Raw genomic sequence first — 27265 nt, 5'->3', positions numbered from 1 at the left:
GTTATCCAATGTGTAATTCACGTTGGTTACAGTCACAGCAACACCATATTTAGGGTTTTTTTAAATAAAGAAAGGACGTTGATTAATATAAATTTAGAGATACAGCTATTTCTAATCTCAATAACATTTGTCTCTATTAGCTAAGCACTTTTTTTTTACAGGGAAACATGTCGGAATAACCCTCAGATATTATAATTCGTATTATTTTAGCTTGGACATGAATGCAGCACTGTGCACAGCTGTATACATTTGTTTAAAGGTTTTTATTGGGGCGGAGAGCTGGAAAGTTCGCACTGTTTTGAATGCAGTAGTTGCATATGGTGGCCAACAAGCTGCTCTGCAAGGACCTGGCAGGTACATTAAGTCTATTGTTTTTTAAATTAATTAGTTTCCCCCTTTTGTATAGATATGAACTGTTATTGAAAATGCATCTTGTTTTATAGTCCAGTAGGTATTGACAGGTATATAACAGTCTGTGTTTGTGTGGTATTACTGTGTGTTGTGCTAATAAATAGTGAGAACATACGTAAATTCATACTGTGGAAAGGGGGATTAAATCTCATCTGTAATTGTATAATGTAGGTGCTGTAACAAGTAAGACTTCAAACTGCATGATGTAAAGCAGTACTTCTTATACGATGCTGTAATGTTGTATTTCCAGGTGCTATTGTAGTATGTTATCTGTGCTTGGAAGTTAGTTTCCTTCCTTAATAAATCATAATGCTAAAATAGTCAGTGTTATCTGTACACAAGCTGTGATTCTGACTGTACTGTGCTGGTATGTTTCCCCTCCTCAGAATATGCCTTCTTGGGTAACAAGTGCTTCAAGCAGATCCTGGATGAAGTCCCTAAGGCATCTGGTGGTTCTCTCCTCTCTCTGTTGTTTTATCTCTGGGTACTCTGACAAAGATAGAGTACGTGAGTTGATGTCCAAATATCCTCTCATTGATGGGTAAAGGCTGTTTATAGTTTGTGTGTGTGAATAAATGGAATAAAAAAATGCCTTTCCATGCCTTTCATTTTTTCTGACACCATTTCGCTCCATTTTTCAGTCATAATGACCTTGCTCTCCAGCTGAGGAAACTTCACAACAACCGTCTGAGCAAAATGGACCTTCATAATGTTAGCAAACTGGCCACCGACATTAACCGTCTCCAAGCAGGCCAAGTACAGACGCAGGTATTTCAACTCAATCACTCCTGACAATGATCTGTTCTAAAGTGTGGATTGCTCCAGATAGTATTTTGAATAAATGCATCTACAAAGCTGTAAAAGGATCAAACCTACAACAGCACCTCAGTGACTCTCTTGTGTCCCATCCCCTTCCCTTTGTCAGATGTTTGCAGTCTATGTGATGTGTGGGGCCCAGGAGAAGGATGCCGTGAGGCTGGCTCTGGAACAAATAGATGTGGTCCGGCGCATGTGCACAGAGTACCAGGAGTTTGAGCTGGTCACATCTACCCAGGGTATAGTACACCTCAACATCCATCCATCCATCCATCCATACTGACAACTATTTACATGTGATGAATGTGTGTGTGTACATCAAGAAGAAAAATAACCACATTTATTATTCTGAGATCGTGCCTCCTAGCGTCAGTAACTATAACTAATTAAATAAATAGTAACTTTTTTATTTTTATTGGCTAGCGTTATTCATTTCTATAAAAGGTTTGGTATATGTTTGATACCTGTGTATTTCTGTCACTGCAGAGTTGAAGAATTATGAGTCGAGTCGTAAGATAGCCTGTCTGATTAGTCTTGAGGGGGGGCACGCCATTGACAGCAGCCTGCCAGCCCTGCGGATGTTTTACCAACTTGGGGTCCGCTCCATGGCACTCACACACACCTGCAATACACCCTGGTAATTAAGAGATTTATTTTCCATTGAGTTTTATGTTGCAGAAGTCAATGACCAGGCCACAGGACTCATGAAAGTATCAATACTAGGAATACAGAAAAACAGGATCAGTGACTTGATAAGATAAGATATTTGAATTTTAGATAGATAGATGAAGATGAGGATTGCATTTTACTGTGTTACATTTACATTTAAATTGTATTCCTTCCACGCAAATGAACCTATATTTGTACTCTTTTTGGAACTTGACATTGTACGTAGTGCCCAAAGGACGTCTAAATGAAGCAGTACTTGGATATATGATATGCAAGAATATATATTCATAGTCTGTTTCAATTCAGGGCTGAATCCTCTTCAAAACTGTACAATATCTATCAAAGACAGAACGACAGCCTGACAAACTTTGGAAAGGTAAGCTTATTCTTCATAGTATCATCACTGACTGTAGGCAATGACTAGGCTCGTTTAAAGTAACCAGTTACAACATTTTGAAGTTGTATAATGTAATAGAAAAACAGTAGAGTAAACTGTGTAACATACATAGGCCACCATACATGAGAAAACTGTTTTTTTTTACTGTTAAATACTTTACTATTTTAATTAGGGAAAATAGAAGTACTACAGTAAAATAGTTGTTATGTTGTCAGAGTGATAAAGCTCTCAAAACCAAAGTGAAAAAGGCAGCGGAAATGATCGTATTTTTAAGCCATGAGACAATGAAATGGTATTTAATTGTTCCAAAGAAAACAGACCCTGTAACCATTGAAGTGATTAATGCTCTGCATACTAAACACTCTGGCGACAAGAGGCTGTTTACAGAGAAACTGCTGTAACCCAAATGTGACTTCCTATTAATTTGGCCCTCTGAACAGAAGCACGGAGGACTTCCTCAATGGCTGTAGCACGATTGTCTTTACCATCTCCTGTTGTTGGCTTATTGCCTTTATTCCTTCCCATTTTTGATTCTGTAAACGAGCCCTGATTGTGTTTTTGCGAGGCCGTGGTGGAGGAGATGAACAGATTGGGAATGATAGTGGATCTTTCCCACACTTCTTGGGAGACGGCCTGGGCAGCGCTGAAGCATTCAAAGGCCCCAGTTATTTTCAGCCATTCGTCTTCCTTCTCCATCTGCAACCATGAACGCAACGTACCTGACTGGCTGCTGCAAGAGCTGGTGAGAAAACCAATTCACTGGATGATTAATCGCTTACTTAGTTGCTTGATTAAAACGTATGAAGTCACTGATTCATTTATTGTAATTATGATTCGTATTTATAACTCTGACGAAGAACATTCAATCTGTTTTCATTAGTTATTAGTCTATCAAGGGGAAAAAGGATTTCCACTATGAAACAATTATTCAATTCCAGCCTACTAACAGTCATTATAACTGATTGTGAATGAGCAGGGTGACACAAGACAACATGTCATTGCTGTCTTTTTTTTATCTAGTCAAATCTTACATGATTTCCTTTAATCATGTTTGCTTAAGAATCTCCTCTCTAGTGTCACCACACACTGCGCAAACATGAAATGCCTGTGTGGTTATGACGCACAAAGCTACTTCAGGATCTGCAGTAGATCAACTTTCACTTTGTTTATTTCACACTGTTATAATTGTCAGTTAGTTGAACGTAGTCAGAAAACCTAGAAGGCACTAACTTGGATGTTGTTGCTCTCACCTGGCACGAGTCTATGACCATATTCAGTGTCAGCTGTGTGCTTCAGTGCATTTCTAAATTCTTCATCCCTCCCACTCGAGTCTGCCACATATGTTTATATGAGCTGTACTTTGCTTTCAATTAAAGATTAATCTGTCACCTCTCGCATATTTTCTCATTTGTACAACATTATGAGTTGGTCCTACCCCAAGTTTCATTAATCTAATCAGTTTCTAATGAACACAACTCAAACAATAAGTGTTATAATATGTAATGACATCTCCTGTTGACTCTACTAAAAAATTATGTTATTTGGAGAAGCAGAAGTATTTACTATGCATGGGAACACCCATTTCAGAACAGCAAATCTTGAACCACCGCATTAAGTAATGTTTATGAAACTGAAATAAGTACTACACCTCGCTGAAGGCTGTTGCTCCATCTTAACATGTACAGTCATTGCCGTGGTTTGTCAGAACTTCATAAGTAAGAAGCCATCTAATGAAACGCTTTTAACCTTTATTGCTCGAAAACGCCCTGGGTCTTTTTCCTTATCTGAATTTGTATCTCCTGCAGTAAACATTCCCCTTGATTACCTTCGTTTAAACCTCAGAAAACTGACAAAATAAGGGCCACCGTCTTTTTATTCAGTGGAGTTTTGTGTGTTTCAGAAAAAGAAGCAGGGGCTGATCATGGTGAATCTTCACAGCAAATTCATATCCTGCAGGGAAGAAGCAAACGTCTCTCATGTGGCTGGTGAGGCGTCCATGTTGATTTTTAAATTTGTCACAAAGTAAATCTGCGCATTCCTTATTGATTTAATATTCCACTCTGGGTTTCACAGACCATTTTGACCACATTAAGAGGTTGATTGGAGCTGAGTCGATAGGAATTGGAGGGGACTATGAAGGTGCTGTGAGGTAAGAGATATTCACCTGTAAACACAACTTATAGAAAGCTAGGAGCACGAAGTTAAAGGACAGCATATCTTTTATCATATAACTAGAATGAGTGTTTTTTTTCAGACACATACACGCGTAGAAAACAAAATAAAGGACAGCTAATGCGAGTAGAGTACACACTTGTCCACAGATCAATATTGTGCTTTTGTTAGCCTGTAATGATATCAGCACTTTGGCTGTCTCTGCTGTCAACAGGCTGAAAATCAATAACGTTGCACTTCTAACAGGCATAGAGATAGAGATGCTGCAGCAGATTGGTTGCAGAACGTTGCATCGAATCTGCTTTTCCCCAGCACTCAGATACAATCTAGTCCAAACAGGAAAGTCTCAAAACCATTGACATTAAAGGAATACATTTACAAGTGTCTATTTCATTACTCTTGTGATTATTAGCCACTGTAATCTATTAAGCCAAAGCTGTCAGAATAAGTGGTTTCTTGGCAATGGAGCATCTGTGAATTCAAATGCGTTTTTGTTCCTCAACAGCTTTCCGAGAGGGTTAGAGGATGTGTCAAAGTATCCCGCCCTGATCCTGGAACTCCTGCGAAGGAACTGGACTGACAATGAGTTAGCTGATGTCCTTCGAAGGAATTTCCTGCGAGTGTTCGAGGGGGTCGAGATGGTGAGCTATACAAATAACAGATGTGTTTCTAAAAACATCCTGCTCTAATCAAGAAAAGGTATATTAGCCGTCCATATTTTAGCCACAGGAGTATTGAAGGATAATGGAAGGTACGCTTTGTAGGGTTGCAAAATTCCGGGAATTTTCAAAGATGGAAACGTTCCATTCCAAGTAAGGTTTGATGATATTATGGGGTAATATCTGTATTTAATGTTTAAATTGCAAATATCACATACAGATCATCTAGTAGATAGCTAGCTGATAATGTAAATGCTAAATAAGCCATAGCTAGCATCACTTCATTTACCATCTATGAGGCCCTCTTATGAAGATGCTAGCTACCTCAAATGTGATGCTGTTTTTATCTGCCTCCTGCAAGATGTTTTGAAGATCATTCCAGTTGTTTAGGTAGCCTAACTATTTATATATCTGTTCATGTCATTGCATCAATTCCCAGTTACTTCTAATAAATTCACATTAATTCCCGTTATTGCCATGGAAAGTTTCCATTATAGAATATTTCTAAAGTTCCCATGCATAACTTCCCATGGGAATTTACTGGGAATTTACCGGAAATGTTCTGCCCCTTTGCAACCCTAATGCTAGTTAGAAAATATGAAGGGTGTGTATTATTAGTCTATTCAAAATATGAAGTTTGAAAATGTAAATAGTCATAAAAACTAAAACCCCTCCAAGAGGAGTTCTAAAATACATGTTTTATATCCTCCCTATCCTGTGCCACTGTTTTTCCTAAAGGTCCGTGATCAGTTGAATAGGACCAGGCCCAGTGAGATCCAGATCTCCTTAGAGGAGGTGCAGAACCAGTGTCGGCTGGTCCTCAGACCTCCTGACAAGAGAGGCCAAGTGGACCGGAGCGGCACCTCCAGACCCCGACAGGAAACAAAACTTCTGCTAATCCTCTCCATAGTTCTGCTGCTCTCCAGCCTTCTTATGTTTGAGTGAATATTTAGAAGGTTCAGCTACACCTTGGTTTTTAAAGTGTATCTTTTTATAATAATACATTATGAAAAATAAACATTTAGTGTGTTTCCCCTTGTGGGTGAAAAATAACCTCTATATAAAGTATATATATATATATATATATATATATATATATATATATATATATCTATACATTCATCTTCAGTCCTCTGAAAGGCACTCAACCTTTCATTTTGGACTTTATTACATATTTAGGTTGTTGCTGTTGAATCTTGGCTGACACCATCTCTATGAGATATGAGATATGAGATAAAGGTGAATAATGAAGCTGATCAATAAAACTGCACAATTGCTACATTGGTAAGTTGTATGAAATCTTTATTTTTATATGAACTTTTTTTTGTGCAGCAATTAAAAAAAGCTGTGGGAACAGTTTATAAATGCTAATTGTATTTGATCTTAAAGCATAAGATGTTTTGGAGATGTACGGGGTTCTGTATTTAAAAGTGAGCTATACTACCCTGTGGCCAATCAGAAAGCTGTTAAAGAAATATATGAATGTGTTTTTCTATCTTATACATCATGTGGAAGATAATCAGTTTATGTAAGAGCTTGGTCAAAAAATAAACAATCATAGCTTTTCTAAAATACTGCCTTTCTCAATAAAATGAAGAAAGTTTATTGTGTCCACATTTGAATTGCTGAAAACATATTTGAATTGCTGGTGAGGGACAATGGTTTAAGTGGGAATAATCAACTCTATGGTTTTCTTGGAAAAAGAGATATTTATTGAAGTGAAGGGAAGAGAAATTCCTAGCATTTTGTGGTTTGTTTTTTTTACAACTGTATAATTGTCATGCTTGATCCGTAACATATAAAACACTCGCCTTGTACAGATTATTTATCCCACATAAAAATAAACAGTTGATTTCTACACTGCTGGCCTGTAATACTGCTTGTACGTAGCTCATTAGAAAATACTAAAAAATAAGACACATTAAACACAAAAGGGTGTGAAAGCCTCTTGATCTGAATTGCTTTTTAAGTTTGTAGAAAAACGTAACAGTTCAAAAGTAAACATCTCTCATATCAACACAAACATCTTTCCAACAAAAAGTCATAAATTATTACTCTTTAGAAACCTGTTTCATGATCTCTGCCTTACAGCACAACCAACGTCAAACGCCGTGTTCAATATCCACAGTAACATATGTAATACCTCAGTGGGGAAATGTTGCAAAAATAAATAAATAAATAGAGTTGTGCTTCCACGATAATCGAAGAGCTGTTTCAGAATGAGAAATCTGGCAAAGTATTAAACTGTTCTTCCAACTTGTGTTTTACTCAGGATAATAAGGATTATTATCATATATGAGGATGAATTTGTGACATAAATACGATTAAATTATCTAAAGTTTTGTATTTGACACAAGCATTGATTTCTGTTTGAGAAAAATAACAGCTTTCATGTGTAAAGAATGGCGATCGTGAACAACCGGTGGATATGTACACAAGTGTGTCCAAATACTCTATAAAAATGGAATAAAACCAATCATGTACAGAGAAATGTTTGGCAGAAAAGCAGCTGCTGCCTCCGGTCCAGAGGTGGAATGTATCCTGATGAGTAGCAGCTAATACTTGATCATGAATAGATGGTGATAACTTCTCGACCTCCGCCTCGGACCAGCAGCACTCTTTCCAAGCCTTCAGTCAGCACCTCCAGAAACTCCATATCTGAGGAACACGTTAAAGAAATAGACCAGACAGAAAACAGCCCAGCCACGTTGATCATAAAGCCGAAATAGCTCATATTAAATTAGGCATGAGCCCTTTTTGTTTGATTATATTGGCAAAGGATACAGTTTTCATCTCCATCTGTGTCCCGAGGTGGCCCCGGCATGTTGAGCAGCACTAATCGAGCATCGTGAGACCGGTTGACTATCACCTCGTTCAGCTTCACAGCTGTGTGCATTCTCCGCACATTGGACTGATCCCTGCAGAGCAGCAAAGGGGAGAAGAAAATGGATTTGTGCGATAAGAAACTTCTTGGACTATTATTAAGCACTATCTTACTGTGTCTTAAAAAAGAAACATGCAAAAAAGGTGAAGATAAGGGAAAAGGAGATGCAGTCGAGCTGCTAAAGCGACTCACGGTTTGAGGCTCATGAGTTCTCTGAAGTTCTCAGGTGCGTTTTTCCTGTTCCTCCTCTCAGCCTCACACTTCTCTCGTGTCCATGTCATCTGAACCTTCTCTGGAGGAGTCTCCACCACTTCCTCTTCCTCATCTGAGTATAGACTTCCCATACGCACCAAAGAGTGTCTGTCCTTCACCAGCTGGGCCTGCATGCCATGGGAATACATATGGAATAGTCAATCATTTCCGAATTCATTCAAAACATCAGAAGATGAAGGCACAGGAGTTTTCCTTTGACAAATCATGCATGAGTGAATTGGTGAAATATATTACAAATGAACATTAAACCAAAAAAACCTACCTCTCTTTCTCTTTCTGCACTGGACAGCCTCATTTGTCTCAACATCTGGGACCTCTGCTCCATCATTAACGTTCGCTCGTAGGTGTACGCTGAGATGTCGCTGTCATGCTACAGTGTAATTTGGAAAAATATACTTTAGGTATCTGTTGCACATGGATTGAGTGAGCATGGAAGTTACTGTTAGTACATCCATTTTCATGTCAAGCAGTGATTTTTCTTTTTAAGCCCCAACATGTTTGTGGAGAAAGGAATCTGGTTTCAGTTGCAATTGTATTATTGAGTTAAATGTGTGATGGGCTTGTTTTCCCCCATCCACAGCCATATGTGAGCCTTTACTTTGAGTCATAGAAGTGGATGTGTTAGAGGGATCCTCACCATCTCCACCACCTCCACCTCCGCCTCTATTCTCAGCTGGTAAAGGAACGTGGCCAGATCTTTCTTCATCTGGATGCTGTTGTCATCCATCTGGGCCACAGTGAAGATGCGCATCCTGCACTTCCTCCAAACCTGAAATGCAAACAGAATTACAGTTGCAAAGACTGTTTTGTTTTATTAACATGGCGTATTGGAACAAGACTCAAAGGTAGCTGTGGTCTCACTTTATGCAGTTTGAGCAGGAAAGGCAGTAGCATTAGCATCCCGCCATCATGGACGATCCACCAAACGTCAATGTTGCCATCGGTGAAGCGTTCATGGTTGCTGGGGTAGAAGGAGACATTTTTGGGCACCATCAAGGCGAGGTGAGCAGCTGTGGTGCAGCGGACTGTGTCTGAGGAGAGGAGGAAACATGGAGGCATGGATATTAACTGTAGTGCATGATCAGTTTAGCTACAACTTATATTGGGTACAAGCAAAATGGAAACACAAAATCTAATATAACATCCAAGAAAAACACGAAAGTGCAAATTAAAACAGCTAAAACAGAATAAATGTAGAATGCATAATACACGTTTTGTTCCAGTTTAAAATATAAATAGTTACTTGATTTAATAAAAGGCAGTGGCAAAAATAAATCAGTTTATAAGTTAACATTTATAGACTAGTTTAGTGTGTTAATTCACCAGCATGTAAGTGAGATAACTACATACTTGTGCTAGTAAATGTTTTGAAATCATTAGCATTCAAAGTGTCTCGTTGTGTGAGCAGCATTGCAGTGGGTCTCTTACTGATAAAAGTCTTCCAGGCACGAGGGTCCTCGCTCTGTCTCCAGCCGTAGGGCCAGCCCATCACCACAGTGTTGTGCTTCATCCCCCCCAGACCACAGGACTGGATCAGGTGCATTATGCCGTCCCGCACCTTAGAGGCCACCACGATCTGACAGAAGCCCTTCACTCGCTCTATCTCCATCATATGCTTAATGGCCTGGCAGAAAGAACATGGGGGAAATCATTTAAGTCCATGACAACAAATAAAGAATTAACAAGTAAACGTAAAACTGTTGATATAAAAAGGATGACATCATGCTTTAAAAGCAAAAAACAACATCAGAAAGCTAATATAGATTGGCTTTGTTTGACGGCTTTATGTCTTAAAACTTCTCTTGTAGGGATTTAAATTGAAATGAAAAAAAACGTATGAACACGTTCAATTAAATGGTGAGGTTTTAGATTAGATCAGAGAAATACTTTTGTTACAGCAGCATGTTAAGACATTGCACATGAGTTTGAAATATGAAACAATTAAAAATATACATCAACAGTAGGAAGATGTATATCTATAACCTGTACAGAACATTTCCAACTTACAATACATGTAATAGACACCTACTGCTAGAAAGGAATATATATATACTTAGATAACTATTACTATTCTTTATTACAGGGGTGTCCAAACTTTTTTCACCGAAGGCCACATACGGAAAAATATACGGAGAGCTGGGTCACTTATAGAGGTGAATATTGCCTCAAAAGTTAAGTTAAAAGCAAAACAGATCAAATGTAGGTGAATAATGCACGATAATGCTTTAAGGAAAAAACAGCCGACATCCCGTCTCTCTTTAGGGTTTCATTTATTTTGTTGGCAGCTCATTCCTTAAAACAGAAGCCTCAGATTGCTGATAATAACAGTACATATGAAGGTTACATTTCAAGCTTGTTATAGAAATAAGTTATTGGGCTTTTTTTTTTCAACTAAGATTTGTTAGAAAATGTTTTAAATTCTAAATGAATACATTTATTTGAAATTGGGCTCATTAATATATCTGAACATATATATTTGAGAAGTACAATATAAGACAAGCAGAAGTTTCAATTGTGGGCCGTATTCCATTATACTTTTAGAATTTGCTGAGGGCGATTCAAAATAGCCTGTAGCCCCGGGCCGTAGTTTGGACACCCCTTCTTCATTAGGATCCCAATTAGCAGCAGCATGCGCATTCTTTCCCTATCTCATACTCACTGTATAGCACTAACTCCTGTGATACCGTTGATACATGATGAATGAATATTGGCTATAAATTAATAGATTATGAGTGATTCATTTTTCCAGTTGTTCACTTGTATACACTTTTACCAAACACATTATGAAAAATATCCCTTATTTCAACTGAAATGCATCACTGGCACCATATTGTAGTCACAACAACAAGCTGATTCAACAAGCCGCCATTGATTAAAGTGACAAATGCTAGAAAAGTCACAAAAACTGAAAAGCCTGTTTTCGCTCCATTGTGCTTTCAAATTACAAAAGGTGGTCATTTGTAACAATTAGCTGCAACACAGTCAGCAGCACAGTACAATAGAGAATCGTGTAGAGCATGTGCAGCACACACACCCTCTTCTAGTATGTACCTGCTCAGCTGCCTGCATTTCCCCATAGCTGTCCAGGAAGTTGCCCTGGACCACCGAGCCCACGATGGTCAGACCCTTTCCCGCCTTCAGCTGCGAGGCAAAGGTGAGCAGACGAGGGTATTTCACGTGGAGGTCTTCATCCAGCTTCAGCAGCACAAGCAGCTGAGGTCTGAGGGGAAGAGAGTCAAAGGAGGTCACTATGAGTCAAAGGCCTGGATCAAAAGTGTCAATCAGATGTGATTTTGAATCTTTCTTATAAGATTATTGAAAAAACAATCTAATTATTGAGACAAAATCATATTATTTACCCAAAATGCAGTTGTGTTCATTCCATCAAAACATAGTGTTCTTAATTTTGGTTGCAATGGGGAAAGGGTGAGGGTTAATTCCAGTTTGATTTTTGATGAAATTGGACATTTCAAGCAGCTTTTCTTTTGAAAACACATAATGTATACGAATAGGTCGGATAAAGGTGAACATATTTGGTTGAAAGTTTGTTTATTTATCCAGGTTACATATAACTGTTAGAAGACGCTACTCACCTTTGTATGACATCTTAACTACATGTGAAATTAAGACATGCAATTGTGTATATTTCTCTTTAGCACCTAAAATAACTCTCTCCGTTTGGCCAAATTTCAGATATCTTGATTTCTGTAAGCCAGCCAGAAACGATTTACTGGGCTGCTCTGTTTGGATAAGATTGAGATTAAGATTTAATTGAGAACATGTACAAATATACAAAAAGACATTGTGAAAACAAGGAAACAAAACAAAGAAAACTTAAAATAAATAACATCACTGCGTCTGCAAAGAGGAGGAAGAACAGAGTCAAAGTCTAGCTACACAGTATGCCCTAGTGTTCAACCTACATGCTCTTATTTCCTCATTGCAGCTGTTCCATAGAAATGAAATAGAAAGAGGAAGTGCAGCATCACAGGGGTTATATAATTCAGCACAGTGACAGGGTAACTTACTGGAAAATTCCTGGTAAGCATGACAACTTTCCTCTGGTGACAACTTCCCTAAAACTGCTATCAATTCACATCTGACAGATGGCACATGCGTGTGTCAGTATGGACAACAGCTGGTGGTAAACATCCCACATGTTTATTTTGTGTGGCCTTATCATCATTCTGAAGAGCCATTGTTATGGGATGTGGTCGACCTACTGTTCATGAGCTTTGTCCATTTGGAGTCAACACATTTCTGAAATGCAATTAGCAGGATTTTGATAAAACTCAAAACAGCTTCTCTCTAATCCAGAAATGAAAAATAATAATTGACGGCATATGAGCTGTGGTTGAATCATCACGATGGGAACTATTTGCCAGTGGTCGGAGAGAGAGGCAGTGAAATTAGTGTGGCATGGTTCTGTTAAATTTATAGTCTGTAAGCTTTTTTCATAACCAAATACACACGACAACCGCTTGCATGTGGCTTCTCAGAAATGCAGTCCAAAAGGGGTTTTCTGTACACATTTAGAGTGCCTCGTAAAGGTTCAGCTGTACCTCCAGTTCTTGGTGTGTGGGGGTCCAACCTCCAGTCTCAGCAGGGCATATCGTGCAGCGCTGAGGGACAGTCCTCTTATACCATCTCCCCACTCCTTCTCTGCTCTGTAGTTGGAATAGAGAGTAAGCAGAAACACACATGAGGAACAAACGTTAATCCACTACACACACAAAGACAATCATCATGTCCCAACAACAATGTAATCTAATAGAGCACGAAACTACAGTGAAAATGAAAACAGGACTCCAGACATACCCTTGAAACTCTATGTACTTGTAGATCATCCCAGCGATGACCATGGCCACAATAGCATAGTACCAGGAGGAGATGAACATCAGAGCCAGACACATACTCATGCCAAGGAAGGACAGAGCCCTGCGGATGAGACACAGAGACTGAGGCGATGTTCTTGTATCCCAAAAACTATAACAAAATATGACCCCACTCCCAATGAATTATGGGGAAATACATCAGTACTCACCAGTGATAATATTTGAACCTTGGCCTCCAGTTGGGTGTGCGTAAAAGAGTCTGAACTGCACATGCTAAGTTCACAAAGAGGTAGCACATCAAGAAGAACCTGTTGAATGAAGACAGGAGCATTTACAGCACATTTGAAGTAAATCAGCTGTTGGCCTTAACCTCACAGGGAAATCAAGCAAGTCATGCACACAACACGTCTTGATTAAATAAATAAAGGGTGGGGTGTTGTTTATACTACGTCATATTGTTGGCATTGGGAGCTTACATGGAAAGGATAGGAGCCACCATGTCCAGTGAGGCAATAAGGATGCCCAACTCAGCGATGAGACCCGTCAGTAGTAAGGCCCATGTGGGCTCTCCATTGGTCTTTCCATGACCGAACACCTGAAACAAGAAATTCAAAACTTTAACATACAGCAATGCAAATCACTTTGATTTGACACAGCATCATATTCAAATAAGCATGCCTATCAAATTGCGAGTCACATTTCCCGACACAACATACTGATTAGCATTAAGAGGTTATCAGGAATATTCTAATCGTGGTATGTTTTGTATATAATATACAAGAGAAGTGACCATGGGAGCCATTTCTGTTGTGCTGCAACTTTATTTCCAGAGAATGTGACAGGGTTTCACAATGTATCAACAACAACGTCCTACCCGGAGGAAAGGAATGATGTTATCCTTGGCAATAGCCTGCAGGAGACGCGGGGCCCCGGTGAGGGACTGCAGACCGGCGCCAACCGTAGAGAAGAAGGAGCCAATCACAATAACCCACGGAGACGGCCAGGAGAGCGTACCCACCACCAGGGTTTTATGAACAGCATCCCCAAACCTGCAGGTACATACTGACTGAGTATGACCAAGAACATGACTGACTGAAGTCCCAGACTCCCCCAACATACTAAAAGAGGCATCAAATGCAGGAATAAATAAACTATGTACATAAAAAATGAAATACAATAACAGAAATGCGATTAAGTACTGATTAATGCAATAATATACAGCTTATTCTTTTCATAATATGTGGATTGTAAATACATCTATGTGCTATAACATGAGTAAGCAAATTCCATTCACAGAGCTCAGGGATTTAGCTGTGGCATAGGCTGCAGGATAAAACTGTCTGAGTCTTACGGTGATGTTTTCAAATTTTACTTTACAAAAAAAGTATTTTGAAAGCTGTTACGTTTCCCAGAACTCGAGGGGGAGTCTGGGGAACGTACGTGCCCAGAATTGTAACAGCATGTCACAATAGAGTAGGAAACAAACGCCTTACTTGTCCCTGAGGACCACTCCTTCGATACAGGAGCCAAACAGAACCACAGAACTGATATCTGAACGCAAGAGGTCAAGGAGCACAAGATGACAAAGATATATATATATTTAATCTACCTTAGTATCTTTCCTGAAAGAACACAAAGTGGGGAATCATCCAAAAAAGGATACAAACAAGAGAAGTAGTCGTAATGGCTAATATGGTTCCCACAGGGATGGACTTTTGAGCGTCCTTGAGATCACCAGATCTGTTGGACCCTGCCATGATACCTGCAAGACAAAATACACAATTAATAAAAACAGAGTAATGTAAGAGTTGTTGAACTTTGCCCCCTACTGGCTGGATCAGTGGGAGGTTTAAAGCTAGTTCACTCTGTGCTAGTTACCTCTGTCGGCAGGTCAACACAGACACTACTCAAAATGAACGTTAAACACATTTGGAAAGAGTCCATTTACAGTTTCATAGGGAACTTTGTGAAGGTTTTCTGTATGACGTTGTAATACCTGTGGCAGACGGGAAGAAGATCCCCACCAGAAGCGTGAACGATGTAGCGATGTCTGCTGACACGTACATGCCAAAGTTGTCCGTGGCAGCATGGGTCTCCACTGACTCTAGCCCCACTTTCTCTAGGATCTGCCCCTTCCTTTGGTAGTCGCCCCACATGTTTTCTAGAAACAGAGGACAGACATTACATCATTGGTAACATTAGACAACTGTGTAATCTATAGAAGTATGATTTTCAGAAAAAAATTAAACATCTTTACATCCTAAATGTAGTATTCATTCTTTCAATTATTTTAAAATGATGCCATGATTCGATAAATGCATCTTGATTTCGAATGTGTATACTGACAAAGTCTATAATAAGCATTAATATATTTGTGATGTGATTATTGTACCTTTAATAATCCCACTGCCCAGTCCGGGAATGCCCTGTATCTCAGTCAAATTGTTCTGGAGGAAGTAGTCGTCACACTGCGGGCTGCTCATGTTCCCCGGCAGACAGAACCTGTCCCAAAGCTGACTGGGCACCGTCATGTTGCCCTTTGTCACCGTTTTAGCACACACATCAAAGCGGTCTCTCACCAAGGTCCTGTTTCCCAGCATGCAGATCCTACAGCAACGACAGGGACAGAAATGCAGTGATTACGATCACTCATAGCCTAAAGGTTATTAAACCTTAGTGTTTGAATTATAGTCAAACTGAAAAACACAAATTGGTGTAAGATTTAAGCTATAATTAGAACAAATTAAAACCTATATAAATATTATTATTATTATTGTTATTATTACTATTATTAATATTAATAATACCATATAGTAGTTTTATACAAAAAAATAATAATATAAATGTATCCGTGTTGAGAAACAATTACAATAAATTCAACAAACTCTCTCCATGAAGACCACTTAGTCCATGTTAGGATCCTCATAATATACAGTCATTTCTTTAAGGCACAAGTTCATTTCAGAATACACTCCCTGCAGACTTACGTGAACTCTGGGGGATGACTCGTGGATTTTAATGCCCCAGCATAAATGGAGACAATTGAGATAATGACGCAGGCCAGGAAAAGAGAGGCCAGCTTGTTGACATATTTGACTCCGACAAAAACCACCACAGCCATCAGACTGAGGCAGATAGAGCCGTACACTCGCATGTTGTTCAGCATGGCACTGTCACTCCCAAGGGAGTCTGTGGCGTGAAATATGGCCGCCTGTGGGACCAGATATTTCTGAGGAGAAAATCAATTACAGTCCAGTTACTGCATGAATAAAAACGCATTCAGAATAGTGTTTAGAAATCATATTGAAGCATGAGCTGTACTGTAGCCACTCATTAATATTTAGGCAAACTAACCAAGAAGATTTCCACGGCCCCCAGTATGTACATGGCAGAGGCAAAGGTGGTTCCCAAGTAGAAGCACAGGCCCACAGCTCCTCCAAACTCAGGGCCAAGGGAGCGTGAGATCATGAAGTATGCCCCTCCAGCTACAACAGTAAAACAAAGTGTCATGCACAGGGAGTTACTGGAAAGACCAAATCTGTATTAGATTACAAGCAGTGGATTCAACAGTACATCTCTGCTGCCCCCAAGTGGAAGAATGTGCAATTGAAAATGTTACTTTACATCTATTCAGAACAGTACAGAGATACAGTAAGGTCCAGATAGCATTGTTTTGGAGAACAGTTCATGTCTATGTATTTGTTTAGAATAATATTTAAAGGACGTTTGCCTGATAAATGAATGTTAAGGCGCTGTTTTTACATGACATGACATTTCATTTAACTTTCCTTTAGCTTTAATCCAAAGCAACGTACAATTAGTGCATTCAACAATGAAGAAACTAACTCAAAGAAGAAAGAGTACTGTAAGTACATTAGCTTTCAATAAGTCAAACCATTGTACCTGCTAATGCATTGGCTTCAAATAAGCCAACCTGTAATGATGCTAAGTGCTATGAACAGAAGTGAGGTTTTTCATTACCTGGGACAACACCATTCGTAGCAATGGCACTCATTGATATGGCCGTGAGCATCGTCTACAGAGGAAAGAAAATATAATTAATACGGAAAAGGCATGGCAACTTGTCGGTATTCAGTTAATATCTAATGATGAAATTGATAGAGAGCCGAGCTTCCCTCCAAGAAATAATATTTCTTAACACTTAGCACGTGTAGCCTAAAGTTTAAAACCACAGACAGCTATCTGGTATGTAAGAAAGGTAATGGAAACGCTGAGTAAAAAAAAACATTCAAGTCAACGTGACGTTATTTGGCTTAAATAATTGCTGCTTCCTCTTTTAACCACGGGGATCCTATTGACTGGTTTAGCAATAAAGGGTGGCCCACATTGATGGGGGAAATCAAACCAGCGTAATTGTGTGTTTGTGTGTTGGTCTGTACAGTGTGTGTGTGTGTGTGTGTGTGTGTGTGTGTGTGTGTGTGTGTGTGTGTGTGTGTGTGTGTGTGTGTGTGTGTGTGTGTGTGTGCATACTAACACAAGAGCAGCACATGAGGACAATCAGGAGTGACTGCATGATGCCAGCCATCCCTACAATCCACGTCAGTCGGAGGAAGAGAATAACACCGAAGATGTTTTGGAGACACGGCAGGTAGACTCCCATCAGAGTGCCCATGTTGGGAGACTGAGACAGAGAAAGAGGGAGAGAAGGAGGGAGTTGCAGAGAGACAGAGAGGGAGAGGGGAGAATATTGACCACGACATTTCAGGAAACAAGTGTATGGATCGCTCGTATTGATTGATGTACTTTTTTAAAGGTCATTCAATCATGTTATCATCGGCTCTTTGCATGCATTCAGGTCTCACACAGCCACAGCGTGACTGCAGAGCGTGCAAAGGCATAAGCAATCAATCAACAACTCTTAATACAAATCTAAAACTTGGATAGCGAGGCAGTGACAGAGCAAGAGGTGGAGGATAATGTTTCTAAACCTCTGTAGAAAAACAGTGGGGCATAGTGTTCCTCGGCTATGTCCTGACCTTGGGGGTCTTCCTGCGGGAGGCCCCAGCGCTCTCCTCCTCTTCGTGCTCCTTCGCTCCCTGGGTGATGTTGGTGTAGCTGACCAAGCGGCTGAGCAAAGACGAGACTTTCGGCCGGATGTCCAGCTCTTCCTGGAGGCGGAAAAGAAGGGAGAAGTTGTGTTAATGAGTTTGGTGCAAGTGTATAATCAGGGAGAAATATTATGAAATAAAAGCAACAGACCTCAAACAAAGCCAGGTTCTTGTCATAGAAGTCATTCTTCTTGCTAGCATCAGCACTGTTGAGAAATGGACTGTCTTCCTTATGATTCCCATGTCCTGTTAGAGAGAGGAAAACAAGACACAAGCTTTACAATTGGCTAACCAACAATGTTGAGCAATATATACAACTTATGATACGCAGCTGAATATCAAACAAACAATGTTTATTTTGTTTGCTCGTTCAGATACTGTATATTGGAGGCATCCTGTTAAATCATACACTGTAATAGCAACATCAAATCAATGTGACCCACTGATGGCACGATGAGACATGATTCCCAATAGAGTTGGTAAAAAACTGCAAAAAGATCTCAGTTAAACTGGGAACATTGGTATTTACTATAACAACAAGACTTTAGTGTAAGTGAGTCAGTGCCTTCTCTAATGTAATAAGACAAAATAGCTTACTGACTGCTTGCTTGTTTTAAAGATAGAAAATGCATTGTACATCTGAAACTGAAAGATGTTACTGTTAGTTTACATATGGATGAATTCAATTAATATACAACTATGGAGTTACAATCCCTTGGCTTAATGTGCCACAATTAAATCCACAGTCCCTTTGGTTCTTTCCCATGTTGTACTTTGTCAAATACTGTTTTGTCCAAGATGGCTTGAAGTTATACGAATTACAAATTGTGCCAACAGGATGTCCATTTTTAGAGCGGAGCGGACCCAAATGCAGACGGACAACTGTTCAAAAGAAAAATACCTTTTTTTCAGACAGGGCAAAGCTAGGAGAAATAAAATCAACTCAACTCTACGTAATCCACTTCCGCATAAGGAATGCAAGGATCTGACAACTACCCACAGAAAACCAGAACTTAAAAAACGTACCACACAAAGACAAGACACAGCTTGGGAGGGAAGGAAAAACACAAAGGCCACAGGTGAACAGAATCAGGTAATCAAACAGGAGGGAAGAAACAGAGACAGGAAGTAAAAACAGATAAGACAGGGGGTCAAGAATTTTCAAAATAAGAGAGAAAACTGGTGTGACAGATCGCAATGCATATCCAGTAGTAAAAATCATCATAATCCCCATGTAGCCGTAAACTGCAGAAAAACACAACCCATGCTGAGAAGCTGCAGAGAAAGGCCAAAAGCAGCACAGATCCACTAAGCAGGGTCCGGAGATAAACAGCCATATAATTAGATTTTACTCATTAACTTCTGCTTTTGAAGAAAGAATCAAGCCGAGAAGAACAGAAGGCCTGGGGCCACACATGCACGCAAAGTAAGAGTGCAGACGTTATCACACACACAGGCACGCACCTCATTACCAAGAAATTACCTAAGCTGTGGGTATTAGAGCATGTAGACTTTAACAGTGGCATCTTTAAAACCCAGATTAATCCTCCAACAAAAAGTCTGCCAACTAACCAAGTGGGCATGACATAGAAAATAATCTGTGATAAAGATGTCTAAGCTTTGCTGTAAGTGAAAGCTGAGAGCTTCAATGCTGCTCTGCACTCACCTGTGTTCTGGGTCCCACTGCTGCTGTCACTGTGGGTGAGCATAGTTATGAGCTGTGTGCACACTGCAGCGGCACTCTGAGCTGTGGCTTGGGGAATTGTCGATTACTATCCGGGACACTCTGTCACCCAGGGTGATACTCCATCAGGGGCCTGATCTAACACATGGTGCATGGTGAGGGGGGTGAGAGGTGGGGGGAGTAGGATACTGTAGTAACTTCCTGACTAACAAACATGCAGAGCACATGTTGGCTTATGGGGATGTAAGAGCCTTAGGTTTGGTTAAAGGTATCTCCAAAAGAGATTCAGTTCATATTGATTCAAACGTCAAACATTTTTTCCATGCCATTATTCCGAAGAATATAGCAAAAAAAGAAAACAATATCAATGTAGAGCTGCAACTTTTATGTGTCTGATCAATTAGCTGATTGACAAACAGTAACAAGTTTGAAAATCATCAAATTGTTGAAGTAGTTTCTGTTTTAAAGGCAGAAAATCTTATTTTTAGCATCTTATTCATGGATATTTTCTCAGTTTAATACAGTTTAATATCTCTAGGTGATATAAGACATTTTACTTTAGGGATTGTTGTGGACATTTTTCACAATTTTAGGCTAAACAAATAGATTACATTGGACATAAAAACATCATTAGTTGCAGCCTTACTTGTGTGTCATTTTGAGAGACATGACATTATGTTTTAGTGCTCCATTCAAGCAAAGTGTGTATGAAATGTCTAAAGGATGCAAATACCAGAAGAAAATGATGTAATCATCTGAGGCATGAAGGCCAAATTCCCAATGGTCCATCTCCTCAAACCCTACAAACCACACAGCAGGATCAGAGTTATGGTGGAGACAAGATAAGAGAGGAACATTGCCAACACTGTCCTCTAGTGTCATCTTGGTGTCAGTGGCACGGGATAAACACACAGCAATGAGGGAAAACTACTGTGGAAAGGAGATAGAGGTTGTTTTTTAGAGCGATGCCGCTTGCTTTAGCCCTACAATTAGCCAAAGAATGCACTATGTTTTAAAAGTTTTCCACAGGACATTTTACTCAATCATTGCTAAACACCATCCTGATATTAAGCCCTAAATAGTTCAGCTTCCGGCTCAGTCTATTTCCAGAACGTGCAAAACAGGAGACAGCGGGGGTCTGTTGTTAATAACCTCACCTTAAATGTCTAATTAAAAAGATTAAAGATTAACTTTCTTGTTATGAAGGCAAATAAGAGTCATGCTGTGTGCCCTGAACAGAACAGAGGCTTAACAGCAACGTGCACTGACATGTCACCTGAGCCCCCCCCCCCACCCCCACCCACAGGTGCCAGAAGATCAAAGATGTCTGTGCTGCAGGACTGACACATTTACACAAGGGTGTAACAAGGCAGAGCAGTAAATCAGGGAGGGTCACAACTTCTACTTTTCTTTTTAGTTTCTGTACGTTTCTGTAAGATTGTTTTCTCTGGGTTTCTCACAACGTTTCGGAGATGGAATTACTTGAACGCACTTGAATTTACAGACATAATAACATAAAAACTGCTTTTATAAAGACGTACAGATGCTAGAAAAATGCAGTCAGGAATATTGACTTGAGATCTTTTACTGTTTAGTTCCCACATGTGTTTGAATTAAATGGTAGCATACTGCAAAACATTTTAAGCATACTTAACTATAACCACTGGAAGCAGCTCTTATTTGTAGGCTTCCATTGACCCTGCTTTCAATTATAGCTCCAGTCCAACATTAAAAGCAACAAAGGTAATGTCAAAACATTTTTGTGTCTGGGTTTAATTTGCTGTCGGTCTGAAACTAGATCAATTCTCAGAGAAGATTCTTAGTTGTCGAAGTCTTTTCAGAGTGCAAAGTACATGACATTTAAACAAACACAACATGTCAGGGCAAATCTACAAAGACAAAATCAATGTTGTTTATGATTTGTTATAGGTCCAACAACACGTTTCAGAAAATGGCTTTTTTTCAAACTTCTCTCTAGACTTTTAATGAATAAGGGCTTTGATTTTGCAGTGTCCTGGTGGGATCTATCATACAGTATGGACTTCAAAACCCTGCCTCACCCTAAAGCAGAAAGGAACTTCACAGTAATGTCTCTGAACTTGTTTCTTTAAAGCTGATAGTCATGGGAAACAATATCCCACCCTGTCCATAAGCTTATTCTGATTTTAAAAAGCCTCTTTATTATTCTTTAATAAACAGTTAAGTCTTAACACTGAGAGGCAGAGAAGTACTGTAGTAGAGCTCAGCTAACTCTACTTTGTGCAGATAGTTGGAAAGACTACTCAACGTGTGCGTGTTTGTGTGTCTAAAAGAGAGACTGTTATGTGCATATCCTTTGGTCCCTTGGCTGTAATACACTGCATGCCTTCAAAGCATGTGACTGTGCCACTGGGTATGGACAAACATAACACAACTGTTGCTTGGCAGCAGGTCAAATGGTTAAAGGGAATATACACTCTATTGTGCAGTGTATTTAGGGCATTGCTTATGTTTCTGGGCCTGTAAAATGATCCCGGAGCCACCCTTTTACAAATGTCTGCACTCATCAGATTTGCTATTTCAAACCAGCTGCAACCAGCAACCAATCTTAACTACACTACTAAAACTTTGATGTGCTATATATGGAGTATTGCTATGTAGCTGAGCTCTACCAACAGGATGTGAATGATATTGTCCCCAGCTCATAAACAGGAGGTGTCCAAAATCTCACAAAAACATGACACTTTTCAGTCATTCTGTGTTTTCGATTGCATACACTACAGAAATAACACTGCTAATATTATGTTATAGAATGCGGCACCACTGTGTATGCAGGATACAACAACATTAGATCATATATTTGCTCATAATTCTGAATAGAAACATTTATGTGATTGCACCTATGCGGTATCAGGTATATCTATTCCAAATCCATATTGCAAACTACGAATCATGTTCCAGTTCAGAAATTGCTGCATGTTTTATTCTGCATTGTACTTTTTCTCCTCCCTAGCCCGTGGCACTGAACAGAATGATGTCTGCTGTAGCAATGGGCCAATGTTAGCTGTCATGGCTGTGTTTCATGCAGAGCAGCATCTGAACGTTGGAATGCTAACCTGCTGAGCCGTACAGCAAAACATATTAGCTGTGATGTGTGCTAATGATGGGGGGGGGGCGGTAAAGGTGGGCGAGAAAAGGTGCGTCGTGCAATAGACTTTTGAAAAAGCACAAATTAACTAAATGGGCACGCCAATGACGACCAAACACACCCAAAGTGTGGTCTGTACAGGAGGATTGTGGATCCGCAGTAGCTTTGCAAAATTGTTTCATTCCCTTGATGCTTCAGTTTCACATTTGCAGCAGAGACAGCATACATGTTTACTTTCTTTATGTGATCATAAACTGTGCAGCTCTGATGAACAACCACTGCCTTGTTTATCTACACATAATGTCCTGATCATATCATATAATGCACCCTGCTTTGGAGGAAAACAACCAGATACTAATCCCCCAGCACATTCAGTACTTGATGTGATGTCCACAGAGGAGGTTGGAAGTATTAATGAATTTGATGACTGACAGCATTAAACTCGTGAGCAAATTATAGAAAGTGAACGAGAAAACCGCCTTCAGAAATACCTTGGGTGGTTAGTAAGTATAAGTGTTATCTTTGGTCAAAAAATCACACAAACACACTTTCTTAGACTAGGTTTTGGGTCGTATAGCTAATCAAAACAAAGTTACTACATATATCTATACGACGTCCAACCAAGACTGTCGCAAAAGTCATGTCTCATTTTACTCCTACGTTTATGTCTAAAATCAGAACTCAAGAAGGACAAAGTATTATACATTTTAGATGCAGGCTTTCAGAAATGCAATGAAATTAATGCACCCTGATGCTGCTTTGCTTGAAGTAACTTCTCCTTTAATGTTGTCAGATCTGCTAACAAACCTGTGAATTTGGAAATAGACACAAGCCTGCTTCATTTGAATAGCCAAAATGTGCCTGCAATCACGAAAGCAACATTCATATCATCTTATCTGAACTTTCACATCAACCAGGCACCACAAAAAAGCCACAGTATGAATCATTCAGACTCTAAACTAGCTATGCTTTCATGGATAGTACTGTATTTAGTTTCACTTTGATCTGTTTGGTGTCAAAGTGAGACAGTGAAGAGGACCTCTGTATAGGGTACAGGAAAAACGGAATGTTTGCTTGATACGAGATTCTTAGGAATGACTGGAGATACTCATTGGAAAACATTGTCTGTGCTGCTCTGCAGTCGTCACTTTGATGTGAATGAGCAGACGGAACAAAGATGGCAGATGATTGGATGGCGAGATAGTTGTATAATAGGAAATGAAGTGTGACAAATCGGATATTTAAAGTACAATCTTCTTTATCATCTCTGACAGTATTTCAAAGACTTATACTTAAAGTTGTGAAAGGCTGTGTAAAAAAAACCGTGTGGTTATCTGAATGTGTTCTTACTTTGTCAGCAGCTCCACATTTCTGCTCCACCAAAGTGTGTTTATCTCTCTTGGGTTATCTGAGTAGTTCGCCAGACAGTAGGACAGGAATAGTTGTCTTGTATTAGATAAGGGAGTATCCAAACAACAACCTCCAATTCATCCACTTATTACAGTATGTTTCTCAACACCTGTTTAGTTTGAGGCCAATAGAAGCCAGACATACTTGCACAACATGACAGTATAGTATTTAGACAGCTGCACATTTTTGTTTTTAAAATAACGGGAAAAGTGCACTTTTTAACTTATCAAAATAATGGCACTGACATTGAAATGACACTGTTACATTTATAGGAAAAATAAAAGATAACTGTAAGTATATAAATTGCATTTCAATGTAAGTCATGTGATATGTTAACAGTCATTTCACTAGCATATTAGCTATATTTAGTTCATGGGATAGTATTTCACATACTCTCATACTGGAATCTGTACAGTTTTTACAGGCAGTTCCGAGGAAGAGAAACTTGTGTCTATTGCTCACTTTCCAAGGAGAAAAGGCTATTCTTTGTTATTTTTACCATCTACAAATGAGTCAACCAAGATACCAACTTGGAAAAAGTCATGTTCTAAATAAATAACATGAGCCTCTAAAAAAACACAGAAGTCTCAGCAACAAACTTTCCTAGTTGCTCTTGGTCGGTTGGGGGGGGGGTACGGCACAGTTACAATGAGCACAGTGTCGCTACTGCCCTGGGCTGAACAGAGCTGATCTCACAGGCAAAGACAGACTCGCACTGTGTCACTTCCTCCGAGCTCCAGACGTCACACTGGAGACCCAATACCCAAGCCCACCACTCCCATTCCATGATGAAATCATCCAGAACACGCAGGCTCTTTAAGATGCGAATACAAGCCCACCCCACTTTTAACTGCCTGAATATTTCATAACGCTGCATGTTAAAGTCAAGTTGGAAAACTATTAAACACGTACAGTAAGTCGTACCATGTTCCAATATTACTTCTGCACTTGTCACTCTTTAAAAACATGTCTTTCTTATATTGTGTCGAGAAAAAAGTCTGAGATAATGCTCGTAATAAAAACAAAACAGTAGAGATGCCTCAAAAATTCCGTAAACAATATTGACTTGGCTGTTTTTGTTTTCCCACATGTTTCGAACTCAATGCTAACAAACAGTTTGACTTTTGCTCCATCTCATCATTCCTCACAGTCTCACTTCCTTCTTCTTCTCCTCCTGCTGCTGCTTTTGCTCAAACTGTCCACCATATACTCATCCTCTCAGCTACCCCCTAAGTTTAATGGTTGTTGTTGTTCTCGGGCTTCAGGAAGCTGTTTTCGCTTGGGTTAAAGAGAATTATGACAGCAGGAAGACGAGGGAGGCAGCGACAAGTTAGTGCAAAACACAACCATAAAAAATTCGGGTTATTTCAGGACATCTGCTTTTCTTTCTAGCTACAGAGTCCTGCTTAGACAACATTCAAGCCACTACTTTTTAAGACTTAAATCAGCAGGTTACTAACTTCCTGCTGTTTGCCCATTTGCCTCTGAAGGGTTACTTCCATGCATTCCAGCAATAAACACATGGACAACTAGGTCAACATGTGATTCAATTCCTTCTTGATACGCTTCAAATATCAGTCTATCTGATCCCGGTGGCTCACTTAACTTAGATCTCCCTCATCTGCATGGCTAGTTTCCTTGCAAATGCTTAGAAATGCACTCATTATTAAGCACAAAGACACAGAATGCATCCCATCCCTGTACACTCAACTTGTATGAGTCGTAATCCTGGTCTTTTCCTGTTGGAGGGGGCTCACAGTCAGCAGGATGTGTTAAGGTAATATAAGTGGGTGGCCAGTCAGTTTGTGGGTTTCAGCCCAGCATGGCCTTCTGGGCACTTAGCAAAGCGTGGGTGCTTCATTGACGGCCGCACCCATGTGTGTCTTTTATTAAAAAAAACGTTGTTCCTGCCGTTGATTCACTCCAAGCCCACACAAATCAGTGCTGCTCACTCTTAATCCTACCCAGCGGCTAGAAAGCCCTCACTCCTTGTCTTCCCTCTGTCCTCCCTTTCTCTTCTGTCTGGGATTGAACCCCCCCTCCCGTCCACATGCTTATACAGTGAAGAAACAAGTGAGTGACAGTGAGAGACAAGCTGCGACAGAGAAGCAAGGAGCGAGAAATCTGCTCCTGCGTTGTTGAGCAGCCGATCTCTGTGAAAGGAAATCCTCCCCTGGCACAAAGAGAGCTCCATCTTTTGTGCAAAGAAGCACTTGAGGCCTTTTCTTGTTGCGGCGGGGCTGGGGCCCCCCTCACACAGTCCCAGCCCAGTGTCTTTCCCCCCACTGTTCTCACCCCTTTTCATTGTTGTGGCTTTCTTACTCATATGTCCTGGAATTTATTTTAAAAAGACATCTACGGGCTGGAAAGAGTACTCCCAACATGACACAGGTAGTGTTTCTACTTTACTCAAAGTGAGCTGTCAAAAACTGCTGTAGGGAGAACTGCTTTCTGGCTCTGGAGAATTGCCATGGTAACCATACAAGCAGCTGTTCAGAGTGGACAAAACAGGGCTATACCATGCTTAAGCAAACTCATCAAGTACTATTTTAAGGGTACTTTTTAATCAATTAGTCATGTTGTGTTATAGGTAAGAACTGAGTAAAAGTGATTTACTCACCATCAGAGCTGACAGTGTCCTGATGGTCAGGGAAGTCCTGCCCAGTGTCCCTGTAATCCACCCAGTTGATCCCCTCTAGGCTGTCATATCTGTCCTGAGTTTGATCCTTCACCGGTACCACTGTGAAGTGAGGCATGTTTTCATCACTATCCTCTACGTCTCCAACTCAGCAGCTCAACATAGCAGGCTAGCTGTTAGCCAGCCTCAGTTCAACTCCCACTAATGGCAACTACATTCCA

At 39.9% G+C, this 27265-nt stretch overlaps 2 protein-coding genes across 2 annotated transcripts; one reads left to right on the top strand and one right to left on the bottom strand.

Moving 5' to 3' along the window:
- Window positions 1–193: 193 nt before the first annotated feature.
- On the top strand, window positions 194–6982 carry dpep2 (dipeptidase 2). The gene is made up of 11 exons (XM_063880912.1): window positions 194–354; window positions 798–952; window positions 1053–1179; window positions 1337–1466; window positions 1714–1864; window positions 2203–2272; window positions 2859–3035; window positions 4194–4278; window positions 4367–4442; window positions 4971–5106; window positions 5863–6982. The coding sequence occupies exons 2-11, from the start codon at window positions 801–803 to the stop codon at window positions 6067–6069; spliced, it is 1311 nt and encodes a 436-aa protein (XP_063736982.1). The 5' UTR covers window positions 194–354; window positions 798–800; the 3' UTR covers window positions 6070–6982.
- slc12a4 (solute carrier family 12 member 4) lies at window positions 6410–27265 on the bottom strand. Its single transcript, XM_063880911.1, has 24 exons — window positions 27027–27265; window positions 18337–18431; window positions 18114–18245; window positions 17612–17758; window positions 17098–17152; window positions 16471–16601; window positions 16104–16345; window positions 15509–15723; window positions 15113–15277; window positions 14780–14878; window positions 14610–14667; window positions 13991–14165; window positions 13593–13711; window positions 13326–13424; window positions 13100–13219; window positions 12844–12948; window positions 11333–11501; window positions 9710–9905; window positions 9143–9312; window positions 8919–9050; window positions 8544–8651; window positions 8201–8388; window positions 7909–8042; window positions 6410–7782 (listed from the first exon to the last, which is right to left on the bottom strand). The coding sequence occupies exons 1-24, from the start codon at window positions 27160–27162 to the stop codon at window positions 7691–7693; spliced, it is 3282 nt and encodes a 1093-aa protein (XP_063736981.1). The 5' UTR covers window positions 27163–27265; the 3' UTR covers window positions 6410–7690.

Source organism: Eleginops maclovinus, chromosome 4 (assembly GCF_036324505.1).
Source record: "Eleginops maclovinus isolate JMC-PN-2008 ecotype Puerto Natales chromosome 4, JC_Emac_rtc_rv5, whole genome shotgun sequence".
Classification (NCBI taxonomy): Eukaryota; Metazoa; Chordata; class Actinopteri; order Perciformes; family Eleginopidae; genus Eleginops; species Eleginops maclovinus.
Note: the sequence above shows the minus strand (reverse complement) of the source record. Positions and strands in the feature narration are given on the sequence as shown.

What these genes read in the sequence shown, in the direction of transcription:
- dpep2 (XM_063880912.1), top strand. Translation starts at nt 801, where the DNA reads ATGCCTTCTTGGGTAACAAGTGCTTCAAGCAGATCCTGGATGAAGTCC. An exon ending in GACTATGAAGGTGCTGTGAG is followed by an intron (nt 4,443 to 4,970) that starts GTAAGAGATATT and finishes GTTCCTCAACAG; the next exon opens with CTTTCCGAGAGGGTTAGAGG. An exon ending in TGTTCGAGGGGGTCGAGATG is followed by an intron (nt 5,107 to 5,862) that starts GTGAGCTATACA and finishes TTTTTCCTAAAG; the next exon opens with GTCCGTGATCAGTTGAATAG.
- slc12a4 (XM_063880911.1), bottom strand. Translation starts at nt 27,162, where the DNA reads ATGCCTCACTTCACAGTGGTACCGGTGAAGGATCAAACTCAGGACAGA. An exon ending in ACATCATTCCTTTCCTCCGG is followed by an intron (nt 13,712 to 13,990) that starts GTAGGACGTTGT and finishes TTCTTGTTTCAG; the next exon opens with GTGTTCGGTCATGGAAAGAC. An exon ending in CACAGATGGAGATGAAAACT is followed by an intron (nt 7,783 to 7,908) that starts GTATCCTTTGCC and finishes CGTGTTCCTCAG; the next exon opens with ATATGGAGTTTCTGGAGGTG.